Below are 26559 nucleotides of genomic sequence, written 5' to 3'. Positions count from 1 at the left end.
GTTTGGATTTTAAATTATATGGTCATCCTGATTATTAACTGTTATAAAAGACAGTATCAAAAGGAAAGGGGATTGAAGGTCAAACAGGTAAAGCACCTTGCGCACTTTGTTCCATTAAAATGGGCAGCCATTTCAGCACTCCTGCTTCCATTTAAGTGCTCTAATTTTAAGTATTTTCTGGAATCCTCACTCCCAAATTCCCATAACAATTAGCGGAAGTTCTTTAATACCTTTCACTATCTTAGCACCTAACACTTTGAACTGTAATTGTACATTTCCTGACCCTTCCATGGGGAGGCAGTGTTGCCTAATGGTTAAGAGCACAGGGTTAAACCCAGAAAGACTTTATGAGCATAGTGCTTGGACAAGCATGGACTTCAACATGGACTCTAAGTTTAGGCCGCTTGGGTTCAAATCTCAGCCCTACCACATACTAGCTGTATGTCCTTGAGTAAGCTGTTTAACCTCTCTATGAACTCAGTTTCCTCACCTGGAAAAAGGGAGATAATAATAGTATGTGTCACATAAGGTTGTGCTCAGAACAGCGGTGGCCATACTGGAAATGCTAGCTGTCATTATTAAGTGGCAATGAATGTAAGGTGCCCAGCACAATGCCTGCTGCTTAGTAAGTGCTCAGTAAATGTCAAGTGTCATAATTATTCATCTTTATATAGACTCCAAAGGACCAACCAGGCACTCAAATATCAGTTTGCTGATCAATAAGTGGCATACTATAAGTAGGCCCAGCAAGATGAGAACTGAAAAAAAGCCATATACTTTAGCAGAAATAAGGGCATTGGTGACTTTTGAAAGTGCTGTTTTGGGGCATCATAAGAGCTGAAACGAAAAATGAGCTGAGAGGCTTAACAGGAGATGAGAAAGCAAGTTTATGACCTCAGAAAAAGATCTGGAGCATAAATGTTTAGCTTCTCCCTCATTCCTTCCCCCTCTGTCATCTAAAACTGTCCCATCTCCCAAAAGAAAAAGTCGAAGAAAGTGTCTAGGAGACGCTGCATCAGGTCCAGAGACTAAGAGCGTTGACACTGACATGCAACACATGCGTTAGAAATTCACTAGAAATAAAGCAGATGGACTGAGTATGAAAGAGGTCAAGCCAGGGTCTACTCTCAACTCTGTTGCCAAATTGTGAAAAAATATGCAGAGAAAGATCTGTGAGGAGCCCCTAGAATAATCCCAGATCTAGAAGTGAGTTTGCAGTCCAGTGGGGACCTGAGAGAGATGAGAACCATCTCCTTGGAGCCCTGTTGCCGTTGGGCATCAGCATCATGCAGAGGCAGCTGCTCTGTGGGAGTCAACGGGGAAACCAAGCCACAAGAGATGCCTATGAAAACCAGGCACCTCCGTGACTGTGATCCTGTCCAGCACTGCTGAGTCCTTCCACTAGATCATGAGCCTCCAGGGAAACAGCAGAGTTTTGTGTTTAATTATGTGGATGTACTGGGGATCAAGAATGAGGCCACCAGGTACAGCACAATGCAAACCTGAAGTAGAGGCCAGGCCAAAACAGCCCCTACATATGGCAAGCTGGAATGATGTAACTGTGTCCAAAACAAGCAGACAACCCTTGCAAAGGTGAAGTTCCTTTGTGGAAATGACTGGGGTTGATTCCATTCCCCACTCTCCCCTAGCTGATGGACAACAACATGAGCTTACTTTAGCCATCAAGACTAACTCCTTTTCACCAGATTAATTCCTTTGAGAAGTTTATAAGTGTGAGATGATGCAAGTGTGTGTATGTGTAAGTTATTTTGGAAGCAAATGCCAAGCCAAGTTATACCTTTCCACATTCAAGGATGAAAATAGGGCCTACAAAACTTTAGCACCTTAAGATAAGTGATTAAACAAAATTCCTGAGGTAGAAGAATAATATATTTATGGAAAGCATTTTCAGTAGCGAAAAAAGATAAGGTCAATTGTAGCACCATATGACTTCAATTAAGTTAAATAAAACAGTAAATTTGTGAAACAGGAGATAAAATACGAAATGAGAAGATAAGGGACCTAGAACAGTTAAGGAAATATAAAATAATGTGGAAAAATTTCAAGTCACCAAAGAAGCAGTAAAGAGCAGAACTGACAATGCAGAAAATGAAATAAATGATGCAGGCGTGTTTAAGGAATTCTCATAATTTGAGGAGGAAAATGCAGTAAGAAGAAAATGATGAATGATAAAATGATAAATAATGAATGGAAAAAATAGCTATTCAAAGGACCAAATAACTGCATTGCTAAAGTATAGTCTAGAAGAAAATTTCAATGCTTTAATAGAAGAAAACTCTTCTGACTTAAGAAAAATTTGAAAATGCAGATTGAGTAGGCTCATCAAGTGATAATCTCAATTAATTATTCATTAAAAGACACTAATACTTAGACATTTCCTGGTGAAAATCTTTAATTTAAAAGACAAAAGAAGAACTTTAGAAGTGGGAAGAAAACATATGGTACCTGCGAAGGCTCTGAACATAAAATGGTGAATTTTGATTGACACAATTAATCTTTTATGATGGATAAAATTTTTGATGAACAAATTTTGATGGATTTATCAACTAAAATGTTATACCCAGCCAAGATGTCACTTACACATGAAAAAAATAAAAAAGCATTTTCAGATACATATAGATTCTTCTTGAAAGGGGAGTGGGATAATTTTCTTCAGGAAATTATCTGAAATGTGAATCAAAGTTTTAAAAAATAAAATATAATAGTTATTACACAAAAGAAGTGGAAATGACCATTGAATCAATTTAAGCAAATATATGTCTAAATAGTATTTTCAATAAATTTTGAAATAATATTGCATGAACAGACAAAAGCAGTCTGTCATGAGAAAGGAACAAGCTGAAAATAAGAAACTTTGGGGGAAAAGTACACTGTTTCTGAATATTGAAATCCATTAGAAATAATGACCACCACACTGAATATTGCAAAAAAAATAAAAATAGATTCAGTTCATCAGAGGACAGTTTGAGAAAATTCCTCAGAACTTAAGCTGAAAGGATACAGAGATTAAAATTATGAGAAAAGAGGCCAGGTGCAGTGGCTCACACCTGTAATCCCAGCACTTTGGAAAGCCAAGGTGGGCAGATTACCTGAGGTCAGGGGTTCGAGACCAGCCTGGGCAACATGTTGAGACCCCTCTGTCACTACTAAAAATACAAAAATAATTAGCCAGGCTTGGTGGCACGTGCCTGCAGTCCCAGCTACTCAGGAGACTAAGGCACAAGAATTGCTTGAACCCAGGAGGCGGAGATTGCAGTGAGCCAAGTTCACACCACTACACTTCAGCCTGGGCAACAGAGCAAGACCCTGTCTCAAATAAAATAAAATAATGAGAAAAGAGAAAAGTAATACAAAGACTAGGTCCAGGATATCTAATATCGTATACACACACACACACACACACACATACACACACACACACACACAAATAAGAATTCTGGGGAAAGAGATACAATAAAAAATAATAATAAAAGGAAGATAATTTTCCTGAGTTGCAGAAAGATTGGAGTCTTTAGATTTGGAAGATTTAGGTAAAATACTCAGCCTAATTAGTTTTTTAAAATGGTCTACAATTCATACAATCTTCGATAATTTCTTAAAATGTAAGAATAGAAAAGTCTACATTCTTCCAACAAAGAAAAAAAAATAGGCTCAACAAAAAAGAAAGTGAGATTCAGACTGGCATTAGTTTTTTTACTCTACAACATTAGATGTTCAGAAAAAGCTCAATAGTTATAAGGTCTTGCGTGAAATGTGATTTTAAAATTCCTTAGCCAGGCTTTAAAATGATACACATTTTAAAATTGTATTACTTAGTTACTGAAAAAATTACTTGAAAATATTGACATCAAAATGGAAAATATATATGAAAAAATGTTTAAGAAAAAGACATGGCATAAAAGAAACAGAAGGAATGGTTCTAGAGGGCGCAGTGGCTCAAGCCTGTAATCCCAGCACTTTGGGAAGCCGAGACGGGCGGATCACGAGGTCAGGAGATGGAGACCATCCTGGCTAATATGGTGAAACCCCGTCTCTACTAAAAATACAAAAAACTAGCCGGGCGAGGTGGTGGGCGCCTGTAGTCCCAGCTACTCGGGAGGCTGAGGCAGGAGAATGGCGTAAACCCGGGAGGCGGAGCTTGCAGTGAGCTGAGATCGGGCCACTGCACTCCAGCCTGGGCGACAAAGCGAGACTCCGTCTCAAAAAAAAAAAAAAAAAAAAGAAGTTATAATAAGGCCATCAGTGAGACTTTGTAGCAAAATATAAAACTGAAAGAATGGATTGTCAACAGAGAAAATGAAAAATGTAAAATTTTTATGCATGGTAGCAAAAATCACTCATATTACATTTACATATGCAAGAAGACGCAGTTTATTCTTAGCTCCCAAACTCCTCTTTTCTTCCTTCTAAGTCCACCTTCTGGGTAGCAGGAGGGAGAGAAATCCATAAATTTTGAACCCAAGTTGTGATAATAGTCCATTGTGGTGATTTTTAAAAATCCCTTTAGGTAAAAAGCTCAGTCTTTCAAATGTTGCCTTTCCCTCACCAGTAGAATCTGGGTATTTGAAGGAGATGGATTTGTTTCTGTGAAAGAGTCCTTAGATTTTGGACCAGTTGGTTTCATAGAAAGTTCTGTCACATCTTCAAGGAACAGAAAATTTCAATACTAGTGTACAGACAGCAGGAAAAAATAAGTTTCTCAATTCACCTTATGAAGCTAGCATATATCTAATATCCGTACCTACCAAATATAATACCTTCATACACAAAACTTCCCACCAACTTCTGAATAAAAACTTTAAATTTTAAATTAAATACATTTTTTTTAAAAACTAACAGTATAGTAAAAGAATAATATCCTAAGACCAAGTAAAATTTATCCTAGGAATGCAACAGGGCTTCAATATTTGAGAATGTTTATGATGACTCCAATTTTTTTGACGGCTGAAGATGAAAACCATATCTCAGCAGAATCTGAAAGACATCTCTGAATACTGAAGCATTCAAGGATATAGGGGCTATAAATCATCATTAATGAGGTTGATTTAATAAATATATTTTGAACCCTATACCCTACAGAGAATAAACTTTCCTTTCAAATGCCCATGAAATATTTATTAGGTCACAAAGAATGCCTCCATATATCTCCCAAGGCACAATTTTTCCAGTCTGCATTATCAGCAATAAATAACAGGAAATGAATAGCAAAGTACACCAAAACTTCAGCTGTCAGGAAAAAAAATACAGATTTGTATATTATCTTGTCATGAGAAAGACATGACAGTGAATATAGAAATTTAGAAAAAAACAAGTCTGAAAGAAAGTGATTGTCTGGGACATAGGTTGGCAAACTATGGCCTGCAGCCTGTTTTTGTAAATAAAATTTTATTGTAGTACAGCCACATTCACTTTGTTCATGTACCGTCAATAGCTGCTTTTGTGCTACAAAAAGCAGAGTTGAGTAGTTGCCACGGAGACCACATGGCCCCCAGAGCCTGAAATATTTACTGTCTGGCCCTTCACAGAAAAAGCTTGCCCACCCCTGGACTAAGAAAACATTTGCAACTGAATATAAAATGGGCCAAGAATATTGAGACTAGGGTCAGCTTCATAGGCATGGGACCTGTTCAGTCAGTCACCCAGGGCCTGTCATTTCAAAGGGCCTGGCCCTTGGTTTAAGGGCCATCTTGCCTTCTTGAATTTCATAAGTTTTGAACAAGAGACACGGCATTTTCATTTTACCCTAGGTTCTGCAAGTTATGTAACTTATCTTAACTGATACAAAGAAAAACGAATCATAAATGTGAAAAAATTATGGCTTATAGTTAAATACATCCAAATTAAAACAATAATGAAATCAGTTTGTCCTTCCTCTGCCCACCCTCACTGCACAGTCTAATTACTTTGATGTGGGGACAGTCTGTAGGGTAATTGGCTCCTGGAGAGCCAAACATGAACCCCTCATTCTTAGCATCTGTCCCTCCCTCTCTCTTTTCTTTTCATAATCCTCAGATAGCAAAGGGCTTTCTGTCCCTCTGCTGTACTGCCTACCCTAAGGCATGGATTTCTTCACCAAATGACACAAGAGGAAATTATGTCCTCCTTATATTGTGATCTTAATCCTCCAAGTTTGGTTCTTTAACTGCTAAAGGAATTTAGAAAATCTCTCTTTGACAAAGTCTTGCTTCCAAACCAGTTGTCTTGCTGCAAAAATCATATTTTGAATTTCAAATATTAACTTTTTCCCCCTTTCTGCATCACTGCTGGAAAAACAGAATCCCCCACTGCTCCAGTGTGGCTCCTCCCAGATGGATGTCTCTGACTGACCAGGGTGTGTTGGGTCACTTTCCGTGCAGTTGCTAAAGAGAAAAGCACAGTAAAAAATTCCAAATATTACCCCCATTATGTATGTAAAGATATTGTTAAAAATTATTCATCAGAATTATTTTGTAATGTGAAAAAGTAGAAGCAACTCAATGTACAAAAAGGAATTATACCTATTATAAAGTTATAATTATACAAGTTATAAAGTGGAAAAAATGCAGATGTTACAAGTGATGCTGGGAAGGATTAGTGAAGGAAATAAAAATGTGTTCATAACTATAATGACATTAAGTGAAAAGAGCAGAGACCATAACCTGTAAATACACAAAGTGAAGATGCTTCGGGAAGTCTGAAAGTAGAATCACTGCAGTGAAGGCAATGGTTCTATCTGAGCTGTGGGATAATGGGTGATTTTTATTTTCTTCCTTTTGTTTGTCGTTCCGTCCTCGCTACCCACCCCCGCAAAATTTCCAACAATGGACCTGCTGCTTTTGTGATACAATATTTGTAAACCCTCTCCCTTGGTGCCCTCATTCTGAGTCACTTCCTCCCAAGTGACATCATCCGCAGCCACTCTCACTCGAGGATGTTGACCCATCCCCCTTTGATCTTTCTGGGGGATGCAAAGTGGCTACTGTGGCTTCATCTCTGTGAATCTGGCGAGTATGAGAAACGGAGCCGCAGCTGTGCATTTCAATTATGGGAAATACCTTTTGGGTTACTAACCCATTGTCTGTATTCTTAACAACAGTGCTTTTGTGTTGAATCTGCACCAAAAGTACCAATAGTTGATATTAGAAAATGTTTTTAGGGTTCTCCTGGTGTGCATGTGTTGTGTGTGTGTGTGCATGTGCCTGTTGAAAAAGGCAGAGTGGAGTTGAAAGGAGTACATATTTTGCTGTAATACCTTTTTGATCATGATCCACAAGAAAAATACATTTTACATCTTGACACAGTACATATACAATACTTATGTGTAATTGAACAAAAGTTACACATTACATTCTTTTTGTTACTGTATGCAGTATATTCTGGTATTTATATTTTATTCTATTCTATTTTTTTAATGTTGGCAATGTCCCATGAAATTGCTTTCCCAAATCACTAATAAGTTCCATTCTGTCCACAGGCATCAGTTAGATATACTAACGGGACATTCCATCACAAGTCAGTCGAGTGGCGCCGGACACCCTGTGCTGGGGTCCCTGCGACACAGACAGGAGCAAGGTGGGCGTCGCCAACTCAAAGTACAGTGTTCAGTGATTAAGTTTGGGTCTGTATCAGTGTCTAATGAAGTTGGAGTGGAGGCAAGGTCAAGGTCAAGCTTTTTGAGCAAGAGGGAGGCATGGCTGTGACTCGAAACAGTAATAGGAGGACAAAGCCTGAAGGCCTGGGCCAGGTTTAAGACTCTAGGCAGTCAGAGGAGAGGGCAAGGCTAGGAGGAAGAAGAGGAAGGCATTGACCTCAGATTATTGTTCAGTTACTTCCAAGGGTCTAATATGCAAAGAGTAGAAGCAAAGTAAGAACTCCAAATCTCATTCTGACTTGTTTTCTGAAGTGCACTCTTTTCCTTGGAAGAAGCTGGGAAGGGAGCACAACAGCAAATGAACGCAGGAAGGGAGCACAACAGCAAATGAACGCAGGGTCTTTGACAGCAGAACTAAGTGTGAGTCCCACTTACGTGCGCTTGAAGCTGCCGAACATATCTGTATCCTTCCAGGATTGGCAGGGGACCCAAGTGGGTCGCTGAGGACATCAGTGACTTCAACTGGGTGGGGCTAAGGACAAGTAGAAATTGGCAGTTTTATAATTTCCATCCTTAGAGCTGCTCTGCTCTTCCAGGATTAAAAGACTTCTTGGTGATGGTTCCAACTGCAAACTTTCTTTTTCCCTTTTATTCTATTCTAATCTGTGTTCAAAAGAAGGGAGGGTAATTTAAACTCAATTTGGCCAACTCGATTCTTTCTGACTCTGGTTGTATGTGTGGCTAATGGAAAGAGCCTGTGTTTTCTAAGGAGCTTAACCACAGGGAGGTTTGGAAACTCACATAAACAGAAAAGAATGCACTTCAGAAAACAAGTTAGAATGAGATTTGGAGTTCTTATTTTGCTTCTACTCTTTGCATATTAGGCCCTTGGAAGTAATTGAACAATAATCTGAGGGCAGTGTCAGGTTCCATGCAGAATCCTGTACTGGGAACACACAGTAAGTGCAATGTCACAAAAATTTCTTGACTTCTTATCATGTTCCAAACACAAGAGAGAGCATAGAAAAACAAAAATAAGTAAGACACTCTGGAACTGCTTTCAGCAGCAACCTTCTGGGACTAGCAGTGAAGACTGGTGGCTTTCCCTCCCCATGGTCTGGCGAGCCCTTCTCCACGGCCAAGTCAGATGATAGTGTGGGAGGGCATTGACTCTGGTTTTGAGTGGACCCAAGTGTATTGAAAGAATCTTCAAGCACAGAACTCTGTAAGACTGTCTTCAAGCAGAATTCCTGGGAGGCTACTTGAATTCCAAATTCTGCTGAGATTTGTGCAGTGAAACAGAGGCACAAAATCCCAGGAAGGGGCCTGGAGCCTCTGTGTCATCCTGAGACCAAGCTGACCTATGATAGCCTTCAGGGGCTAGAACTGCATTTGAGTTAGGATTTAATGGAGTCAAAATTAGGGACTTTTTATATACTCTGATTTGTAGTACGTGGCACTGCAGCTCTCTGTGACTATAGTTTGCCCGGTAGTTACGTGTCAAAGACAATTCTGGAAAAAAAAAATCTACAACAGAGTTTAGTGGAACATTTTCTAGTACTATTTATATTTGGGCTTAGAAGGTTTTAATTTCCAACTGCAACTTTGGTGATAATGGCTGGGTGGGCCATACTATCTGAAGATGGTATCAGGACGCCATAGCCAGAGTTTAAGATCATTGACTCATAAAGAGACTGACGTGATAAATGGCATGTTCTACACATTGTGGGTTGGAAAGAAACTGGAATTGGATCCACTTTCTGCCATTTCCCCCAGCCAACACCTGGTTGTGACGGGAGTCCACTTAGGTCTTCAGGATTGAGAGGAAACCCAGGGTCGGAACTACCCTGAGTCAATTATGCTGGCAGTAGCCACTAGGGCAGTTTCCACACCAGAAGATCAGTTACAAGGCCAAGTGCAGGTGAGACATACGTGTTTCAACAGAAAGTCTAAACTGAGTCATAGACCTGGCAAATTCATCCCTATGGGAGAAGGCGGCGGGGGACGGGGTAGGGGTCTGGTTGAGGTCCCAGTGGTCATGGATAGGAAGTCAGCTGGTATTGGTGGGTGGTGGTGAGGCAGGGGAGAGGACTGTAGTACCAGACAGGTAAACCTCCTGCCACTGGGGATTTGGGTTAAAGAAATATAAGCAGTACCCCCAACAAGCTCGCTGCCATGCTGAAACTACAAGCAGCGGACATAGGCCTTTTTCTTTTTCCAAGAGGTGGTTTGATCTTGGGATAGGACAATGCCTGCATGTGTGGGTTAAGAAGTTTCAGAAATAAAGAGTAGAAGGAGTCCAAGGTGCAGATCGAGATAACCATTTACTCACTTTTTCCGTGAGTAGCTGAGGCCCCTCGGAATCCCAGGGTAACCCAGAGAAGACAAACCCAGTTTGGTTCCTAGAATCTTAGAAGGTTTTGTTTTTACCTTTGATATTTGAGGAGGCAAGTTATGTACATCTCCAGTGTGGCTCAAAGGGTATATATTTTGGTCAAGGCTTACATAATTGTGTAAAGAATGATCACTTATATATATGAAGTGACAAACTCCAGCAGCGACAGGGCAGCTGTTAGCAGAGGAGCAAGCCTGTCAATGCTTCCTTGCCTCCAGTTTTGTCTTAAAGCTCTCATTTTATTTTCTTCTTCAGAAAATTCAGCTTTTGCCCATTAGCAAGAGTTTTTTATGGATGTAGACTTTTCTCAACACCCAAGGATATATTTTGGATCTTTCCCTATATCTGGCATCAACAAATCAGGTGAACATCAAAACTGTATAAACTTTACATCAGTCAGATAGAAGTATAGTGAAAATGACATGTTTTAAGAAAGCTGAAAGTGTGAATTATCATTGGGTGACTCTCTTTAATAAGTAAAAGAATGCAAATTAATTTGTGGCTGTGAAATAGGGCCACTCCTTGAGAATAAGGAAATAGTAACTCAAAAAGGATTTACTTCAAACTCTTGCTTCTTAAACAGTGAGTCAATAATAGTTTCCCAATTCTAGTTCAAGTTCCTATGTCACCAACACATTGCTTCTCCTCCCAGTATAATTTCCTGATTTTATTTTTTTATTTCTGTGGGACATAGTGGATGTATATATTTATAGGGTACATGAGGTGTTTTGATACAGGCATGCAGTGTGAAATAAGCACATTATGTAAAATTGGGTATCCATACCCTCAAGCATTTATCCTTTGTGTAACAAACAATCCAATTATGCTTTTTAAGTTATGCTTAAATGTACAATTAAATTATTATTTATTATTATTGACTATAGTCGACCCTCTTGTGCTATCAAATACTAGGTCTTATTCGTTCTTTCTAATTTTTTTTGTACCCATTAACCATCTTCCCAGTATAAATTCCTCCCAGCAGAAATTCTCTACCGATGAAGAAATTGGACATGGGATAAAGGAGGTTTGGAGATTCCTCTCTAAGCATTAGATATCTCACCCTACCCCCTCAGTAACCAGAATTTCAAAGATTAATTTTCCTGGTTGTATGGACCAAAACACAGCATTGCATTTCAGAAGTGGCCACTAATGGCCAGTCTTCAAGGAAATCTCTTGATTCTAGTGGAAAGGGGTCGTAGAATTCTGGATTGGCCAATGGCTTATAGCCAGTCATGTGGCATATCTTCGGAGGCACCTGGACAGCATTGGGCCATCTCTGCCAGATCACCACCCAGGACCCCCAGGGCCAGAGCATCCACCCCATGGCTGAAGGATGGCACCCTAGACCAGTCTGTGTAACTTGAAGTATAAAAGTGAACTCTGTCCAGGAGGATGGCCAGGTCTTTATGAAAGAGGATTTCTAAAGCTTTAAGCCCAGGGCTAGGATGTGCAGTTCTGGTGAGCTCGTGGGAGACTCCAGCTGCCATTCAGCTTGGAGATCTACTGATGATCATGTGGGCCCAGTCACCAAGGAGTTATGCCCTAGAATCAGTGACTCATCTGGGAAGCCTTCTTAGTTCACATAAGTCACGGGAATTGGTGAGAGCCATCTGAGTCCCAAACCCAGGCCGTTTATCCAAGCCGAGGCAGAATAGGTGAGGATCAGTTGGCAAAAAATCAGGAAGCTTCCATGAGCAATAGAGGCTTTTCTTCTTTGTGCTCTTCTTTCTTTCATTCAATAAACAGCTAATGCTCGGGAGGGAAATTTCTTTAAGGCCGATTGCCACCCAGTATCAGGGGATGCTGACAGAGAGGTGGACACGGTGGCCCTGAGAGCATAAGGCAGGGGTAGTGAGTCCTGTCTGTGTTGGTTAAAAGCAACAGGGAGAGACCAACCTGAGTTCGTTTTTTTGTTTGTTTGTTTTTTGAGATGGAGTTTCTCTCTTGTTGCCCAGGCTGGAGTGCAATGGTGCGATCTCAGCTCACTGCAACCTCAGCTTCCCAGGTTCAAGTGATTCTCCTGCCTCAGCCTCCTGAGTAGCTGGGATTACAGGCATGTGCCACTATGCCTGGCTAATTTTTGTATTTTTAGTAGAGACAGGGTTTTGCCATGTTGGCCAGGCTGATCTTGAACTCCTGACCTCGTGATCTGCCTGCCTCGGCCTCCCAAAGTGCTGGGATTACAGGCGTGAGTCACTGCACCCACTGACCTGAGTCTTGAATGAAGAGTTGCTTGCCACTGTGGACAATGAGTATCCCAAGCAGGTGGAGTATGTATAAAGGCTGAGTGAGCAGAATAGACAAAGGGGTGCTTTTGACAGGAGGGGACCCTGGCACGCTCCTTCCAGATCCCTTCCCCATCTCCCCAGCTCCTCACCTCCCCTCTGCAGGCTGCGTGGTGCCGCACCAGGAAACCACTTGCTCTTCCCCAACTTCTGTGTTTTACACCAAGGATGATCTTGCTCCCCTGTCTTCCTCACAAGTTTCTAACTGTCCTTGAAGAATGGGATTAAAAACCACCCCCCTTCACAGCCTGCACTGGCACAGAGAGCCGTTCCCTTTTCTTTTTTCCAAATGCACAGTCCTCAGCTGCAGTACTTTTCATGACAGGTTACGTGTTAATTCTTCTGTCTTCCTCACTCAACTCTGAGTTCTTGAGGGGAAAGCACCATTTCTTAGCCATCTCTGCACCTTAGGCAGCTAGAATAGTGCTGTGTGATGTTATTTTTAATAGTTAATAAGAAATATCAAATCCCCAGTATAATCTTCCTGCCTCTGGTTATGCCAAATACCATCTCAAATTAGCCAAAGTGGGGTTCAAGATGAGCACACAAAAACATAATTCTAATGAATATCTCTTGTGTGAGGAGAAGAATCTAGGATTGAATCACTGCTTTTGACCCTTTTTACAGTACCCGTTATAAGATTCTAGAACAATCTGTGTTCTTCAAAAAAGAACAAAGGATAATATAATGAACACCCATGAGTTCTCCACATAAAATGAGCAAATGTTAACTTATTTTCACATTTTTTTAAAGAAATAAGACTGTGTGTGTGAATATATTCACAGAAATTGTGTGCTGGTGGATTTATAATTTTTTTCTCTAACCGTGGAACAACGACTATCACTGTAAAAGGTCCCTATGTACATTCTCTAGAATTGAAGTTCTGGATTAATTTGAGGAAAGTGAGACATCCTTATGACACAGAGTATCTAATGGTATGGCCAGAACATATGGTACCACTTTTATTCAGGTCAGACAGATGTATTATTTCTGGATATGGGACAAAGAAAAATAAATTGTCCTCCTGGAAATGGAATATACCCAATCAGAATGAGAATTCTTGTGAATATCATTCCATAAAAAGGAAGGCAAAAAGTTCTCTTAAATCTCTATAAAATAGTTTGAAACAAAGGAAAAACAGCAACAAATAGCTCTCCGGATGTTAAAATTGTAAATGAGTGCATAGCAAATAAAAATAATCGGAAATCAGTGGAAAATGTAGTACAAAATGTCAGAGTAGAAAGAGCAAACTCTAACCTCAACAGTTATTAGAATGGCAAGTGGAAATGTAGAGCTCGCCTGAAACTGATCCTTAAGTGAAAGGGAGGAGGCATCACAGCTACTAAACAGAGTGGGTTCAAATAAAAAAAAACTAATTAGAGCCACTGCAGCAAACTGAATATGAGCACTATGGAAAATATAAGCTGATTGAAGCAGTAGAAAATGGTACCAGTGAAACAGAAGTCAAACTTGGGAAATAAAGAAGCCCCTTTCCAAATCGAAAATGCTGTGATTCCATATGTCCTAGGGAAAGTTTCCCTCTTTTGTCACTAAGAGGATTCCTTTTTCGTATAACAAAAAGCTGTGTCATTCTTCTTTTGGTTATTAGTATGACTAAATTAGATTTCCTTAAATGTTCAACTATCACTACCTTCCTGAAATAAACGTCACTAATTAATTAATTATTATTCTTTTGGATTCCTGCTGGATTCATTTCATTAATAGGATTTGGAGATTTTGCATCTATATTTACAAATGAAGTTGGACCCTTTGGGGAAGGGATGTGTTTATCGTGTGTGCTAATTTTCATTTAAATGGATTAGTTTTTCTTCCCTAATCAGAGAAATAATTTAATAGCACAAAAATAGCTGTTTCTCGAAGATGCGAAACTCACTTGTAAATCTCTTTGGGCCCAGTGTTTATTGTTGCTGTTGTTTTTCAGGGTTTGAGTGTGTGAATTTGGGGTGGGACAGTGCGAGGTAGAGTGAGGGGAGTTCTTTTACAACATTTTAAAGAACCCTAACAGCCTTTCAAATAATTTCCAAAGTCACAGAAGTTTCAAGTAACGAGTCCAGTTATTGGGGAGGTCAAATGTAAAATAACAGAATGTGAAGATAAATAATACAAGGTAAAGACAAATAAACACCTGAGTCACGCAACATCTGCTTTTGTTTTCCTAGATCAGGAAGTGTGCTGCACCACTGGAATGAAATCTATTACTTTGTGGAACAGTTGGCTCATAAATTCATCAGGTGAGAAACACTATGCATTTTCTTCACTTGTCGTTCTCTGTCATGAGAACTACTCAGTCCATGTCTGCTATTCTGTTAATTACTGAATACTTCGGGGATTTTTTTTTTTTTTTTTTTTTTTTTTGAGACGGAGTCTCGCTCTGTCGCCCAGGCTGGAGTGCAGTGGCCGGATCTCCGCTCACTGCAGGCGCCCGCCACCTCGCCCGGCTAGTTTTTTGGTATTTTTAGTAGAGACGGGGTTTCACTGTGTTAGCCAGGATGGTCTCGATCTCCTGACCTCGTGATCCGCCCGTCTCGGCCTCCCAAAGTGCTGGGATTACAGGCTTGAGCCACCGCGCCCGGCAAGGGGATGTTTTTTGACTAAGGTGGGCTCTCAGATCTTGGACCAGAGACTGTTTACTTTGTTTTCATCTTTGCCACATTTTAGAGTAACATTTGGCTTTATGTTTTTGGGAGGAGCCAGATCTGGTTATGAGACCAAAAATATTTAGCATTCTCCCTTCTCTGTTGAATAGCCTATTCTTACTACCTTTAACATTTTTCTTGCACACTGCATCATGCAGCAGCAATTGGCACATTTTAGCTGGACTCACGTGTAGGGTGTACAGTGTGTAGGATGAACAATTCATCCCAGTTTGCCCAGAACTTTCCCAGTTTTAGCGCTGAAAGTCTCACATCCTAAGGGGAAGCCTCCTTAGTCCTGAGCAAAATGTGATAATTGGTCACTCTAGCTGTGTGTACTATCAGGTAGAATCCTCTGAGCATTTTCAACATCACTTTCCCAGGCAAGGCAATGCAGTTTTGAACATAGCCACTGCAAATATCATGGGAGTCTTGGACTTAGTAGTAAGGAAGTGAGGTCACTTCACCCTGCTGTGTGCAGCCTCCAGGGGATAACACAACAGTAACAGCTTTCATAGAGTGCTTGAAGCAAGTTGTCAAAGTCTTTGGCAAAATTGGTCTGATCATCATAAATTCTAACACAACTCCACTTCATGCTGATGGCCTCCATAGAGTCTTCCAGTTGATAGGAGTGACCATAAAGTTCTTCTTTGAGTAAGGTTCTTTGTCTCAGAATACAGGTTATCCTCTGAGCCCTGGGTGGTGACAGACATGTTCCCCTCAAATTCAGTTATTGACCTCAACACATACCTATCTGCCTAATTGGAGGGAAAGGATTAGGAGGTGGCTTGTCAGTTATGCCAAAAATTGGAAGCTACAGCAGGAAGCATCTAAACCCAGATGATTGGGAAAAACAGATGCTGAGAGGACAGAAGGGAGAAAAAGTACAGGAAAAGGAGAGAAACAAATACATGGGTGGTGTTAGAAAATGTTTGAAAGGATCATAGAAACTAGGAATTAAAAGGAACGAGACTTCCCAGCCTATCCTAGGAGGCATTGTGTAACTCTCTACTTGAATAGCTCTGGTGAAAACTCACTGCCTTTTGAGGCAAAAATCCAATAGTTGGACAATTCCAGTTTTCATAAGTCTTTTTGTCATTAAGCCAAGATGTCCTTTCCTCACTCACAGCCATTGGTCCTTTGCAGTGATATAAAGCAAGTCTGCCTCCACACCCTTCACAGTATCTGCTCTGTCTCTGATTTGCTCTTCTGAGCTTCTGTTCCCTCTGAAGTGGAGGAGTCTAGTGGAATAGGCTTTGAAGTCAGGCAGATGCAAGTTTGAATCTAAGTTCCATTGTGCAACCATAGCAATTCATCAACCTTGGCTGAACCCTAGTTTATATATGAGGCTTATAACAGAAAATATGTGCAAGCCCACTAGTCCAGCACCTGACTTAGAGTGGGCACACAACATCTTTCTCAGTTCCCTCAGCAATCCCAGACTCTTCACTATCTTAGAATCTTAGAAAATTGTGGGCAGGGGCAAGGAAGGGGATTAAGAGAACCCTTAATCCAATTCCCTTGGTTTATAGATGAAGAAACTGAGGGCCGGGAGGTTGACATGGCTTAATCCGGAGAAGGCACCCTTCTCTGGTTGTCTCTGCTAACCCTACTTGGCCATGGAGCCCCTCAAAATGTGGAGCCAAGATCTTACCATCATCCAAACTCCACGAGGCAGAGGCTGGGCTGTAGTCTGTTGACAGTCACAGCCTGAGTACCCATAACAGTGCCAGACACATAGTACATGCTCAGTCACTATTTTTAAATAAGTGAATGAATGGGCAATTTTCATTTATTTATTCATTTTAATAAAAAGTCTAAGGCAGTTGAGACTGCAGGGGGAAATTCATTCAATAACAGTGGCTGATGCCAGTATAAGTACATCATTTCTAACCTCAGTGGGAGTTTTGACATTTTGAGTCCTTTTATTTATCTTTATTCTGACCCTCTGTCATTTTTCTAATAATGATTCTTATGCTTTGCTGTTTTCCTCAAGCCTTCAACCTACACCTCACACCCATCGCTATCAACAAAGAACCTCACCTCCTACTTCACCAAGAATCCAGAGAGTAGTGGACATGAGTTCAAGTTCCAATCTACTCCTGAAGGATGCACATATGTCCTTCCCACTAGTCTCTGAGATCCAAGTATCCCTCCCATGTAAGGCCAACCTCTCCATTTTTGTCTGATTTTATCCCATTGTCTCTAGTCTCCTCCAGGTCTTTGCTTCTGTCTTGTATTTTTCTCTGCCTTTCCCCTGGCTCCTTCCCCACAGTCTACAAATGTTAATCTCTCCTGCCCCTTGTCCCAAAAAAAGCAATGACAGTGAATCTCTTGATCTTGTCTTCCTATAGATGGGACCCTATTTCTCTATTAGTTTCTCACTCACTTGTCTTTAAAGACTGGCCGTCTCCATATCCTTCTCATTCATTCCTTAACCCACTGCTATCTGCCCTCCTCCCCACCCTTCACCTGCTTGCTCGCAAGGTCTCACCAAGGGATGACCCTGAGAAAAAATCCAGGAGCCCTTTGCAGCCCTTAGTCCACTGGATGCAGGGGTTTCATTGGATCCAGACTTATCCTTCCTTGAAACCCTTTCCTCCACTGGCTCTGGTTCTGCTTCCATCTCACTGGCCTCAGCCAGCCCTTCCCACACTGGTGTTGGTTTTGTACTTGGCTCACTTCCCTCCTCACTGCTGACACTCTCTCTGAACAACTTTGCCCACATCAGTACACTGAGGACTTCCAAATTATGCCTCTAGCCTAGACTTATATGCCAGTTGCCTCTTGGAGACCTTTATTTTCCGTATTTCAAATTTATTATTTCCAGAGCTGAACTCGATAGAAGGGAAGCAGTATATAATGTGGCACTTAGGAGCCCAAGCTCTAGAATTAAAACACTTCACTTCAAGCCCCAGGTGTACCACTCTCCCACTGTGTAACCTTGAGGAAATTGTTTCATCTTTCAGGGCCTCAATTTCCTTTTGTAGAAAATAGGAACGATTAGTTTGATACGAACTATCAGGATTAGTACCAATCTCATAAAATTGTTCAAGTATAATGAGATCATACATGCAAATCGCTATTATCTCACACTTGGTAAGAACTCAGTAAGGTTGGCCATTATTATATTATTTTAATCCTTGTGATTGTTGTTGTTATGATTTAGAACATGGTGTCCTGCTGCCCCAGTGCTGGGGAAGTAGTCACAGGCAGCACGGGGTCATGGACAGAAAACTGAGGTCTGTTTTAGGGACCAATATTCAATTCACCAGGTATTGCCTGAGCTCCTGTCAAACATTAAACACCAAGTCAAGGGCTTCCAAAGGTACATCAGGCACATGGTAATAAATGCAGACTTTATCCGGGAGACGGTAGGAATTGTCGGAAATTTTATGGCAGAGAAGTGACAGGTTCTAATTTTTGTTTTAGGAAAATAATTCTGGGAGCAGTGTGAAGAGTGAATTGGAGCAAAGAACCTTCCTAGGCAAGACACCAGCTAGGAAATTGTAGTGGTCAGACGATTGAGGCCAGGATCCTAAGCTAAGATACAGGAAGTGAGGCAGGTTTGAGAAACACTTGGGGAACTGGAACTATAAGGTTCAGAGCCTGATCAGGTATGGGAGGTTCTTGCATTATGAAGAAATAGATTGATGTTATCATGGAAGAACAAGTTGGACACACAGAACGGCATTTCATTGCTGAATCCACTGCAGTCTGATGGTCCATCTTGCAGACTGAGAAACAAGTTCGTCCTCAGGTGAGAGTGCTTCTGTCTCCAGAGTGTGACTCTTACATTGAGAATGCTCCTGAGCACTGCCATATAAAAACCATGCCAATTTATTCATTAATAATGAGAAATATAACTATCAAATGGAACAGATATTCTTATGACCAGTCAGCACATTCTCTCCTTATAGGATAATCTCCTTGAGAAGCAAAGGAGAAATTAAAAGTTGATGGTAATCCTTTCAGATCGAAGGGAGTTTGTTTTATGATGTTAATGACTGATGGCATCAAGCTGCAACTCATCGTTAGAGAATACACCAGGCTACTGTGGAAACATTATCAAATTTTGTCTATCAGGATCCCCTTTTATAGACAACATACAGATTTGTCCCCTTGTTGGGACACACTTCAAAACACAGGGCAACAATGAAGTTTATCATTCTTACTCATAATCCACACTCACTGAGCAATGGTATGAGGTCAGAAGCAGCCTCCAGGAAGACCCAGCGTGTCTTCTCTTTGACCCACACTTCAAGTCCTCTGCTGGCTAATCAATACCCGCAGCACCAGCCTTGGAGGCCCCCTGTGGGTTATGCGTCTTCAGCTCTGGCAGCCATGATAGAAAGGGAAGGACAGGGAGGGAGCCTGAAGGGAGTAGCATGCACAGTCTTATTGTCTGTCCTAATAGAGCTTCTTTTCCTTTCCAGCCCACAGTTGAGAATGTCCTTTATTGTCTTCTCCACCCGAGGAACAACCTTAATGAAACTGACAGAAGACAGGTAAGGATACTTCTTATCCCTGTTGTTAAAAAGTCCATCACTTCCTGAGTATCCCTAAGATTTGTGATCTGGTGCCAGCCTTGACCGGTTGATCACTTAAATCTAATAGCTCCTTCTTTTACCCTAAATTTTTAATCTTACATATGGGCACATGGGTCCTGCTGCTAGTTTAATCTTCAGTTACTTTTGATAGAATTTCCTGATATTGGTGAAATTTTATAAATGATGAAATTACATTAAGATTAATCTCACATTTGATTGTTGACTTCATCTGCTAACTTGGAGCGAAATGTTGGCAAACAATATTCTTGGGGGACTATATTTTCTTTTATTTAAATTAGACTTATTTTAGATTAAGGTTTCAGAGATATAAGTCACTGTGAGACAGGTAAGAGCTTGAAATATTTATTATTCATAGTTACCCAGGCATGGAGTAGAAAGTGAGGGCTTATGGTACCACAAAATAAAAGGAAATTTAAATCAAGTATAAAAGAATGTTGTTGACACAAAGAAGTAGTTAAACTAGGTAGACCTAGCTTAACAAAAATATTTTAGGTTTTGCCACATTTTACTTGCGTATGAAAACTAGCAATAACAGACTCATGTCATTTATTCGCAGTTAGGATGGTATACTAGAGAGTGGAGAGGATAGTTTGCCCCCGTTTATGAAATTGTACACTTTTTAAATAGTGAGATGTCCACATGAGAGAGGCACCATGGGGGACACATGTGGGATTATTGGGAGCCTCACATATGGAAATGTTGGAAAAAGAAAAGGAGGAAGGGCCAGTACAGGGAGGGCAGGAAGACTTTATTCTCTAACATTCTTATAGAAATGAATATAGGACTGACAAGATAGAGTAAAATTTTCTGGCTGAAGTCAGCAAACTTGAGCTAGTCCCTATTTTTTTTTTCCATGGCTTTGTTCCCCATCTGTAACAAAAAGAGTACTCTGTACCATGTAGGAATTTTCAGATTCTGTTTCTCCTTCAACCTGATCTACTATATGCATGCATTTCATTTGAGATGCACAAAAACCCCATTCAAAAAACAGGAGTTTCTGATCCCTTATTAACAGAAGGAGAAACTGAGGCCACATCACCTTCCCAAGAATAGCAAACAAAACCCAGACCAGACCCAAGCTCCAGTTTACCTTGCTGCCTTCTGTTCAACAGAGAATCATAAAATCCAAGACACTTGTGTGACTTGCCTTCAATACTGGCCAAGGATTTTAAGAAGCTCAGAGGAGGTGTCTCTAGCCATCTCAAGACTCCTCGTCTTGCTCAGTCTTTAGATGATGCCATCCTTTATGCAGAGATATTTTTTGTTCCGCAGTGGGGAGCTAAACACCCCTCTCACCTGTTCTTCACATCCTCCTACAACCCGAGGCTTCCCAGTGCAGCTTCATGCTGGCTTACATGCCCCATGCATAAGAGTTTGGCCAAGAGACCAGGTTCACACATCACTTGTAGGTGCTTTGTGTGCTAATGCTCACAGCTTCTGGGAAGTTGACGGGGGCAGAGGGGTCAGGGATTTATAAACACTATCAGAATGCCAAGTCTTCCAGACTCATTGTGGTTTGTTATGCTTGTTGAGATTAGTCATCCTCCGAATCTACTTGGAATCTAATTTTTGTGTACCTTAACGTCACTACTGCTAGTTTCCTGTTCTGAAGAGAAAACAGAGGGTAGAGTCCCTGGTTTGCTGGAAGCAGCATTTCGTATGGGTCAAATGTGCATCAAACAACAGCCAAAAACGCCTTGCTGAAGGCTGTGTGGATTTCATGTGGTGACTGCTTGGCCTAGGTCAGCTGGCAAAGCACAGCGTGGTTTATGGACACACCCCCAACCTCATCAGCCTATCAAAGAAATGTGGGCAAGATCTCTCTGAAACTCTTTCTCAGGAGACTGGCTAAAAGAATCAGGCTTTCAGATCTTCCAAGCTAGTACTGCTTCTGAAATATATGACTTGCAGTGTTTTATTTCGTCACAGGAATTTATATTTTTCTATCTCACCTGATCTTCACAGTATCCCTATAAAACAGAAAAGGGTCCATTAAGATACCTGTATAATACTTGAGGGACGTTATAGAATTAAGAAAAAATGTGTTCAAAAGCAAGACATGAATTGGCAAAGACTTTCATTTCAGCAAAAGGTTTTGGGTAAATCAAAAGAAATAATATCAAAGATATACGGTTGATCCTTGAACAACATTTTGAGCTGAATGGGTCCAGTTATACACGGGTATTTTTCAACCAGATGCAGATCAAAAATACGGTATTCACGGGATGCAAAATCCACATATATGGAGGGCTGACTTCTAGTATATGCAGGTTCTGCAGGGCTGTCTGCAAGACTTGAGTGCATGGATTTGGTATACTCAGGGATCATGAACCAATCCTCTGCCTATACCGAGGAATGACTGTATTTGCGTTCAGTTCTTGGGATCAAATAGACATAGGGTAAAGCTATGAGAAGATGAAAAAAATAGAATAGAAAATAAATATAATGTGTTAAGATATAGTAAAGAAACTCCAATTAGAATAATAATGCCTACGATTTGTGTCTTTTTATCTGCAAAGCACTTTATATATCATTTTTTATTTATCCTCATATAACCATTGTTACTCTATTTTCTAATGGGAAGGATGTATGCAGTCATTTGAATCATTGTTACATGTGGAATGTGTCGTTTTTCTCTGTTTTCACAGTTTCTTCTTTTTTAGTTCTTAGCAGTTTGATTATTTGTGTGAGTATGGTTTTCTTTCAGGGTGCCCTATTTTGACTTTGCAGAGCTTCTTGAATCTATAAACTTGCCTGTCACCATATCTGGGGAGTTTGCAGCTACTTGAGTGGGGGCGGGGGAAACTCTGGACCTCATGGCAGTGTGGTTAATTTCTCTAGGTTTAAATTTTCCTCCCCAGTCCACCAGTTTTGTTTACTTTCCAGTCTATTTGGTTGCTTTTTCTGTTGTAATCAGCAGGTGATATAGGCAGTAGCAAGTATACTCTATCTTGGCTGCTGTTACTTCAGTTTTACAGATAAGGACACTGAGGCTCAAAAAGTTGAGGTAACCTGCCGAGGTCAAATAGCTAGTAATCTGCTGAACTAGTATTCTGATTCTGGATTCTAAATTTGGTCCAACTCCTGTACTTTGTATTGTATCATGTTGCTCTTCCGAGATTTCCTGGCTTCATCAGTTTAAATAGTTGATAGATTGTAACAAAGTTTGCAGGTCACTTCGTTAGTATAATAGAGTGTACAATGTCAATTTAAGTACTATTAGAATAAAACGATGTTAACTGCTGCATATGAGTCCCTGAAAACTCCAAGGAGAGTCTTGTTCTTACATTAATTGAAATACTTCAAATGTATCATCATTTGGAAATAAGACCGTATCAAGGAAGTTCAACTATTCATTTAAAAAAACAGATGCTCAATTTAATCAAATGCAATTTTGCCTTCCGTTAAGATGGTGATATTTTTCTTTTACCTACTAGTACAGCGAATGTCATAAAAAACATTTTTAAATATTGGATTATTCTAGTATTTCTGTATACATTTGGTTATGATGTATTCTTTTAATATATATCTGAATTCTGGTTTTTAAATATTATTTAGAAATTTAGCACCCCTGTTTATAATTGTAATTGGGCTGCCATTGTTCTTTTTGTTACTACCTTTCCTTGTAGTATTTTTTATTCTTTTTTATTTAAATTAGTACTTCTGGAATTTATTATGATGTAAGGTACAAGGTCAATGTCCAGTGTTTCTTTCCCCGATTGATTAGCCAGTTCTTCCCACACCATTGTGTAATAATCTTTTACCAACAACTTGAACAGTTAAACTCTTTGCTAGGCTTGGGTTTATTACTGGGTTTTCTATTCTGTTCTGTTTTCCTATCTGTTACTATACTTGGATCACATTGTTTTAATTAGTTTTAACATCTGGAGGACCAATCTATCCTCATTTATAATCTTGGGTGAAAATCTCCTTGGTCTTTACTGGATTTTTCCAACCACATACATTTTAAATAATTTTTTATGTTCCCAGATATCCCTGGGATTTTTACTTGAACTCTGTGAAAAATACAGACTAACTCAGCAGCAATGGCACTGCATTTTTTTTCTATACTTATTTTCTTATTTTTTTTCTATACTTATATATCACGTCTCATTTATGTCCCTCAGTATGGTGTTGTTTTTTTCCTTCAAATTAGTCTAATTGTCAACATTTTTTTCCCAGGCATCTTAAGTCTTGCCTCCACTGTGAAAGAAATGCTTTGCTCTTGTATTCTCCAAACTGCCATTCTTCACTCTTGACTGGTGAACCTATAGTTTGTGATCCATGGGCTTCTATCAAACTCCATAAAATGATTTACAAAAATGTGCATGTCAGTGGGTTTTCTGTAGGACGGAACATGCATGCAGCCCCCATCCTCATCCCCTGCCAAAAAAAAAGCTTCAGAAATACTAGTTTTGGGGAAAACAATAGGTTTCCAACAGGTTTTTGGTAGATTTATTTCTTTTATTTTTATTATTTTTATTTTTTTAAGAGGGAGTCTTGCTCTGTCACCCAGGTTGGAGTGCAGTGGCGCGATCTCCGCTCACTGCAACCCCCACCTCCCGAGTTCAAGCGATTCTCCTGCCTCAGCCTCCCTAGTAGCTGGGATTACAGGTGCACGTCGCCACACCAGGCTAATTTTTGCATTTTAGTGGAGACGGGGTTTCACCACGTTGGTCAGGCTGGTCTCAAACTCCTGACCTCAATCCACCCACCTCGGCCTTCCAAAGTGCTGGGATTACAGGTGTGAGCCACCACGCCCACCCTCTTATACCACCACTTCAATGAAACATTTTATTAGTTCTGATAGTTTTCTAATTAATTTTTAAGTGGTTTTCCAATAAGGTGATTATAGTATCTGTGATTAATTCTGTCCTTTTTTCTAATATTTATAGCTAGTATATCTTCCTGTGTATCTTCTTACATTCTAAAATTTTAAGACTTTAATTCCCAGTTCGGTTTTACAATTATGCATTTTATTGGATGCTAACTTCATAAATTTTATCTACTTTGTTAAGGAAGGATTCTTCAAATGCAAGATTATTAACATTTTTTTATCTGAGATAGTTGTTATGTTAAATACCCTTTTGCCGTATCAAAATAGTTATATCTTTCTTTGTTTCCTTTGACCTCTCAGTGTAAAAATTTTAAATCAAAAGCTCTCCTAATGGGCCTGGCACAATGGCTCACACCTGTAATCCCAGCACTCTGGGAAGCTGAGGTGGGAGGATCGCTTGAGCCCAGGAGTTCAAGGCTAGCCTGAGCAACATAGGGAGACCCCTGTCTCAAAAAAAAAAAAGAAAGAAAAAATTAAAAATTAGCCAAGCATGTTGTCACACCCCTGTGGTCCCAGCGACTCAGGAGGCTGAGGCAACAGGATCAATTGAGGCCTGGGAGGTAAAGGCTGCAGTGAGCCGTAATCACGCCAATGCACTCCAGCCTGAGCAACACAGTGTGCTGTGTCACAAATACATAAATAAATAACAGATTTTCTAATGAAAAACTAACCTTACATTTCTAGAATAAACTTTATCATGGTTTGCTATGTTTTTATTGTTTCTGGATTTAATATAAGCTGAAAGATATTACTTATCGATATTTAATATTGAGAGTATTCTGGGGCTTTATTTCATACAGTCTTTATCAGATTGGGAGTAAAAAGATTACATGAGCTTGGGAAAATGAGTAGGCAATCTTGCTGTAAGCTGCAGAATTGCTGAACTCATATAGAGAACAAACATTTGTTCAAAGTTGGATATAAGTCAGAGGAAAACCATCAAAGCCTAAATTATTATTGAAGAAGCTCTTTACCTCAGCTTTTTGTGTTATTGTTTTTATCGTGTTTTCTAACTTGAGAAATGGTAGAAATTACCAATATGTTGACCCTTTAAATTTTTCACATATCTTTCTAATTTTCAAAAGCTCTTCTGTGTCTTTGGTTATATCCCTTTCCTCCAATTGTGTAAAGCGATTTTCTTTTCTCTTATTTCCCCATTCAAATTACCTAATGGTTTGTTTCTTAAATTTATTCATCAGTTCTGTTTTATATATTTTTAGATTTTATGATTCATTATTTTATGTTACTACTATTATTAATTCCTTTCTTCTGCTTCTTATATTGCAAGTTTTTCTGGCTTCTCAAAATAAAAGATAATTGCCCAGCGTGGTGACTCACACCTGTGATCCCAGCACTTTGGGAGGCTGAGGCAGGCTGATCTCTTGAGGCCAGGATTTCGAGACCAGCCTGGCCAACATGGTGAAATCCCATCTCTACTATTAGCTGGGCATGTTGGTGTGCTCTTGTAATCCCAGCTATGTGGGAGGTGAGAATTTCTTGAACCTGGGAGGCAGAGGTTGCAGTGAGCTGAGATCGCACCACCTCACTCTAGCTTGGGCAACAGAGTGAGACTCTGGCTCCAAAAAAAAAAAAGATTATTCTCTTTTTCTTTATATACTTTATTTCTTTCTAAGTGATAAAACTTTAATAGCATAAATTATACTTTAAATCTGATATGGTTGTTGAATTTTATACATTTTGACATGTTCTATTATTATTAATTTTTTAATAGTTATATTTACTATTTTTGATTTAAGATGATTTAGGAAAAGTGTTTCACAATTTTCACATTTTTGTTTACCCTTTCCTCAATTTCTAGAGTCATTGCAGTTTTTAAAAATTCGATTTACATAATTTCTACTTTTTAGTTTATTAATTTTTGTTGTGGACTACTACATGATCAAATTTTATTTAGTATCCATGGATGTTAGAAAATATGTATACTTGGATGATTAAAATTTTGTTATAAGAAACTTTAATGCAATTTTTAAATATTTTATATTTTTGTTTACTTGATCTGTGAAGACAGACATTTTGCATTTTCCAGCATGACTGTTTTATTTTACTTTCAAACACATTGCTTTTTAATTTACATCATCTTACTTGATTTATGTGTATTTTCATTATGGAGTGTGCATCTAATCAATATAAAATAATCTTTTTGTCACCTTTAGTGCTTTTGGCTTTACATCCTTTGTCCAAAATTAATATTATTAAACTTGAATT

At 39.6% G+C, this 26559-nt stretch overlaps 2 protein-coding genes across 3 annotated transcripts in view; one reads left to right on the top strand and one right to left on the bottom strand.

Annotated features, from left to right (window-relative positions):
- The window catches only part of CNRIP1 (cannabinoid receptor interacting protein 1), a 1091934-nt gene that overhangs the window by 693752 nt on the left and 371623 nt on the right, over positions 1 to 26559 (bottom strand). The gene's annotated exons all lie outside the window — the stretch shown is intronic.
- ANTXR1 (ANTXR cell adhesion molecule 1) overlaps positions 1 to 26559 on the top strand; it is a 238832-nt gene that overhangs the window by 12732 nt on the left and 199541 nt on the right. The window contains exons 2-3 of the mRNA XM_050754435.1: positions 14452 to 14523; positions 19362 to 19433. Of these exons, the coding sequence (XP_050610392.1) occupies positions 14452 to 14523; positions 19362 to 19433 (144 nt within the window). The remainder of the gene's footprint in view (positions 1 to 14451; positions 14524 to 19361; positions 19434 to 26559) is intronic.

Source organism: Macaca thibetana, chromosome 13, assembly GCF_024542745.1.
Source record: "Macaca thibetana thibetana isolate TM-01 chromosome 13, ASM2454274v1, whole genome shotgun sequence".
NCBI lineage: Eukaryota > Metazoa > Chordata > Mammalia > Primates > Cercopithecidae > Macaca > Macaca thibetana.
The sequence above is the reverse complement of the archived record's forward strand: the minus strand, read 5'-3'. Positions and strand labels throughout refer to the sequence as shown.